The sequence below is a fragment of the Zingiber officinale genome, chromosome 9A (genome assembly GCF_018446385.1).
Source record: "Zingiber officinale cultivar Zhangliang chromosome 9A, Zo_v1.1, whole genome shotgun sequence".
Classification (NCBI taxonomy): Eukaryota; Viridiplantae; Streptophyta; class Magnoliopsida; order Zingiberales; family Zingiberaceae; genus Zingiber; species Zingiber officinale.
This window is the reverse complement of record NC_056002.1, coordinates 132,571,967-132,576,548: the sequence shown is the minus strand read 5'-3', so window position 1 is coordinate 132,576,548 and position 4,582 is coordinate 132,571,967. Positions and strand designations below refer to the sequence as shown.

General features: G+C 39.5%; 1 protein-coding gene across 1 annotated transcript; it reads right to left on the bottom strand.

Annotated features, from left to right (window-relative positions):
- Window positions 1-942, bottom strand: LOC122021586 (cyclin-dependent kinase inhibitor 7-like). Its single transcript, XM_042579710.1, has 4 exons — window positions 583-942; window positions 457-506; window positions 191-361; window positions 1-79 (listed from the first exon to the last, which is right to left on the bottom strand). The coding sequence occupies exons 1-4, from the start codon at window positions 886-888 to the stop codon at window positions 10-12; spliced, it is 597 nt and encodes a 198-aa protein (XP_042435644.1). The 5' UTR covers window positions 889-942; the 3' UTR covers window positions 1-9.
- Between the last annotated feature and the right edge of the window lie 3,640 nt (window positions 943-4,582).

Sequence of the window (4,582 nt, the reverse complement as noted above, 5' to 3'; positions counted from 1 at the left end):
TGGTTTTCTTCAGGGAGATAATGGAATCCACTCGAAGCGACCGGCCATGGGCACGTCGTTGACGACGTCGAAGTTGTACCTGCGATGAAGCGCCGGGAGAGAGAGGTTTAGGTTGAGGAATGGTTGAGCTCTGCTGTTGCAAATCGGAGGAATTTAGTTTGTTTCGGGGTTGAATTAATTGATTGCATACCTCTCGGCGAATCGCTGACGCAGATTTCTCTCTGCCGTCGCGAAGAACTCTTCCAGCTCCGCCTCCGGCGGTGTCGCTGCAGCCCAACGTCTCCTGCACGGATCCGTCTCCACCGTGGAGTCCACATCGCTAGTCTCGCCTCGTTGGTTGCCCGAGGCCGTCGTTTCTTCTCTGAATTAACAAAATTAAGAAAGAATTCAGTCTAGAACATGGAATTAAATGGGTGAAAACTAACAAAATGAGAACAGAAACTAGCGAAAATTAACCTTTCGCCGTTGGATCGGAAAAGCGAAGCAGCGTCGCGTCGCTGCCCAAGCTGAGAAAGAAAATCCGGGATGAGATTTCTTAGCTCTATGGAAGCAACGTAAGTCGAATTCTGAAGATAATTATACCTCCGACGACCGCGATGGAGTCGTCGACGCTTCGGAGGAGGCGTCGCTGGAGTAGCGAGAGATGCGACCGAGATCAGGGCTCGATTTGCACCGGCGGCCGCCTAAATTCCCCCGAGCCAGCTCGTCGATCGGGGGCCGGAGTCCACCGCTTCGTTTCCGGAGCTCCCGGTGGGGAATCCGGCGCTCCCGCTTCGCCACCGCCGCCCTCCTCCTCTTCCGACTCCGGCGGCCGCACGTCGCCGCGATCCCGGACCTCCTGGCCGCCAATTCCCCATTCCCTCCGCATTTCTCCGATCGCTTCCTCATCGCCACCGTCTTCCGCCGCGACGCGAGAGGAGGTGAGAAACGACGCGAGTGCGGTGAGCGGATCTGATTTGACGGCGAGGGCCGGATATAAAGCCGATCGGCGGGGACCTCTCTCTCACCCTCTAACGGCGATCAAACGGTGCCGTCACTGCTACGGCGTAACACCGACTCCCATAATCAGATCACGATCACATACCGTCCGATCTCCATCGGACGGCCATTACTTGGAAAACTGAAACGGCCGTCACGACCGCGTTATCCAATAATTACGTCCGCAGGTGTACGAACTTAACGGTCCTAACCCAGCCCGTTCCAACGTCGAGCTGTTTGTGAGGGGGCTGCGATCGAGATCGGACCGTCCACGTGGTCTGGACGCGACCGAAGGAGGGGACGTTGCATCGGAGGAATCTTCTCTTTTGGACTCGGCAGGTATCGATTGTACGTGGGTGCGATTGGCGGGTGGCGAAGCGGGTCCCGCCGCGCTCGGTACGGAATTGTCCACACACTCGGAGGGTGCAAACTGGGGCGTCGCGCCCGTGTACGAATGCGGCAGGACTATATGCGGATGAAAGTATAAATCATATAGAATCTGTATAATTAATTTAGGGTCAAAATTGAATCCGTCAAATTATAAAATTATACAAATCTATCAAAAATTCTTAAAATCTATTAATAATTAGAAAAAATACTTTAAAAAACTCATTTACATATAATAAATAGTTAATTTTATATATATATATATATATATATATATATATATATATATATATATATATATATATATATATATATATATATATATATATATATACAATCATTCAGACTCAACATCTCAAATTATATTATTATATGTACAAATTTAAATTAACTTGTAATTCAACTATAATTCTTGCATAGTAATAATATTTATATTTTTATATCATAAAATGAAAGAATATAAAATTTCTATTAACACAATAATAATAACACATTCAATGTCAAAAATATTTCCTTTGTTTATAAGATAATTTAATTTAAAGGTCAACAAAAAACCTAACGTATATAACAAAAGTTATTGAATCCTTTGATTCAAATATGAACGCCAGAAATAATTTTCTAAAGGTTTGTTGACGTCACACAATACTAAACAATAGGCATCCAAAAACTCATTATTTTGAGGAAAAGAAATGATAAAATATTATTGACAAAAACTAACTCAAAAATAATTAAACATATGTTTAAATAATTTAAAACCTTAATAAGATGAAAAAAAGGAAAAATAAAATAAAATAAAATCTTCTAGACATCCGAAAAGAATTTAAATAATATTTTTTGGGTTTGAAATATGGTGGTTAAGGATAAACTTTTAAATTTATTAAAGATCTCTAAATGAGCTTTGATTTGATATATTATAGACCCCGTGGTTCAATCTGAATCAAAAGTTATGACCTCTCAAAACTTCCACCGATTCTACTCTGATCATATTCTAATCCTACCGATTATGTTCCGATCCTACAGATCCTGCTGTGATCCTATTGTAAAAAATGATTTTACACGATCCTAGATCAATTTTGAGTTTCCGGGTCATAGGATTGTACGACCCTATGATCCGGGTCATGATTTTACAAACTAGGGTATAAACCATGAGGAAAATGTCCGTGAACTTGGACGGTCGATGAAGAAGTCATTGTGCTTTTATATATATATATAGATAGATAGATAGATAGATTGGTTGGCATTCTTTGTTTGAGTCTATCCTTTAGGTTACAGTCATTCAAGTTTATTTGGTATCGTTGGATCATTTGGCCGATGTAGGTCACATCTATTTGAAACGTTAGTACTTCAAATTTGTTAGATTAATCGAACCTAACACTTAGGTTGAATTTAGAGCCATAACACTATTAGTGGTGGACCTGTTGTCGAATTTGAATCTTTATTGAGGAACTCGGGTGTTGCGGAGGATTTTTGAAAAAAGAAATGAACAACTTTCAAACTGTAGAGAGTTTGGTATTTGTATAGTTCTTTCCTAAGTTGAATAGACCCTTGGGCGCCTTGTGTAACCTTCGTGTGCCCATATGTGTACTGTACAATCCACAACACATGTGATGCAGTGATGGAAGGAGGTCTATCTGATATGGGGTTAACTATTAAGATAGAGATTAAAATCAAGATGATCAATATTCGGATGTCAAAGGGTCGAACGAGGGACAATTTCAATAGCTAGTTGGGCAGTCAGGCCCTGACCGACGGGAGACGGGTCTGAGCGGACCTCCGTGCTGGCTCGGGATAATACGCAAGACAACCGACACTCAATGCGGAGTAGCAGGTCGTCGAGGGAGATCGCCTAATTGGTCTGAGCGAGGAATGAAATGTTACTACACGGTCAGCACATAGAAGAACCATGGAGGTTAACTGAGCGGAGTGGTCCCAGTCGAGCGGCTATCCTGCTCGACCAAGCAGCGAGACCTGGCCATGAATGGAGCAGAGTCCAGGCCGAACGATTACCTTGCTCGGCCAAGCAACGGAACCACTGTAGTATCTCTCGACATCCTTTTGGGAGATAGTGTTGTTGACACGAGACATGGTCGACAGACGGATCGTACGGCAGAAGCTTTTACTGTCGCGTCAGGAATATGCATACCCTGTTAAGGTATGGTGTCAGAGGTACTTTCCTGACAAAACCCTTTCATGGGACACATGGGTGAGCGTGTCTATGCCTCAAGAAGCGTGCATGTTGTCCACTTGGGCTCTATATAAAGGGGTTCATTATCGGCGGAGGTATGTATTGTCTACTGTTTGCGTATAGTGCTACTATTGCTCTGCTTCTTCACATTTTTTGATAACTGACTTGAGCGTCCGAGGGTCAACGCTGGGGACTCTTTCCCTGGTTTAGCACTGACGTTATTTGTATTACAGAACAGAGCGAGGTCTACAACTGGTCAACGAAACAGCCACCTCCCTAGTTTCCCACTTTCGGACCGGATCAACATATAAATCGAAGATGATTATCTTTGTATTAAGCTATAGTTTTGCAAAAGAATAAAAAAATAATAGGGCAATGATTAAAATGACACCCTAAATTTATCAAACTGTCATATGAACGTCCATTTAAAAAAAAAAAAAATTAAAAGGGCATCCCAACTTTTTGAGATTGCTTTCAACCTTGTTGCAATAGCAACTACTAGCTGTTATAACATTAAAAATTAATTATTTTATTTTAATTAAAATTATTATACATAACATGTTATTTATCAACTTATCAAATTACTTAAAATTTTATTAAAATTATTTTAAATTAATCAAAATTATTTTTAAATAGTTATAGAAGCTTAAGTAGCTACTTACATAATTATAACTAAACTTTAAATCTATATTTCAAATTTTCAACTCTAAATATTATTATATCAAAATATTATTTATGAAATTGATTAAATTATTTAAATTTTATTAAAATCACTTTAAAATAATTATAAAATCTACTAAATAACTACTAGACAGTAATAAATAAACCTTAAATTCTAAATTTTAAATATTACTATATCAAACTACTCTTTATCAACTTAATCAAAATTATTTCAAAATAGTTATAAAATCTACTATGTAAATAATGCAATACTATAATAGTATTGTATTAACTGTTACACATTATAATTATTACATATTATAATAGTTAGTCGTAGCTGCTATAAGAACGTTTAAAGTTTTGATATTTTTA

Bases quoted from the DNA above. Each gene is read 5' to 3' on its own strand.
- LOC122021586 (XM_042579710.1), bottom strand. From the start codon at position 888: ATGAGGAAGCGATCGGAGAAATGCGGAGGGAATGGGGAATTGGCGGCC. The intron at 362-456 runs GTTAATTTTCGC...TTGTTAATTCAG, and splicing joins TTCCGATCCAACGGCGAAAG to AGAAGAAACGACGGCCTCGG. The intron at 80-190 runs GTATGCAATCAA...GCTTCATCGCAG, and splicing joins CGTCAGCGATTCGCCGAGAG to GTACAACTTCGACGTCGTCA.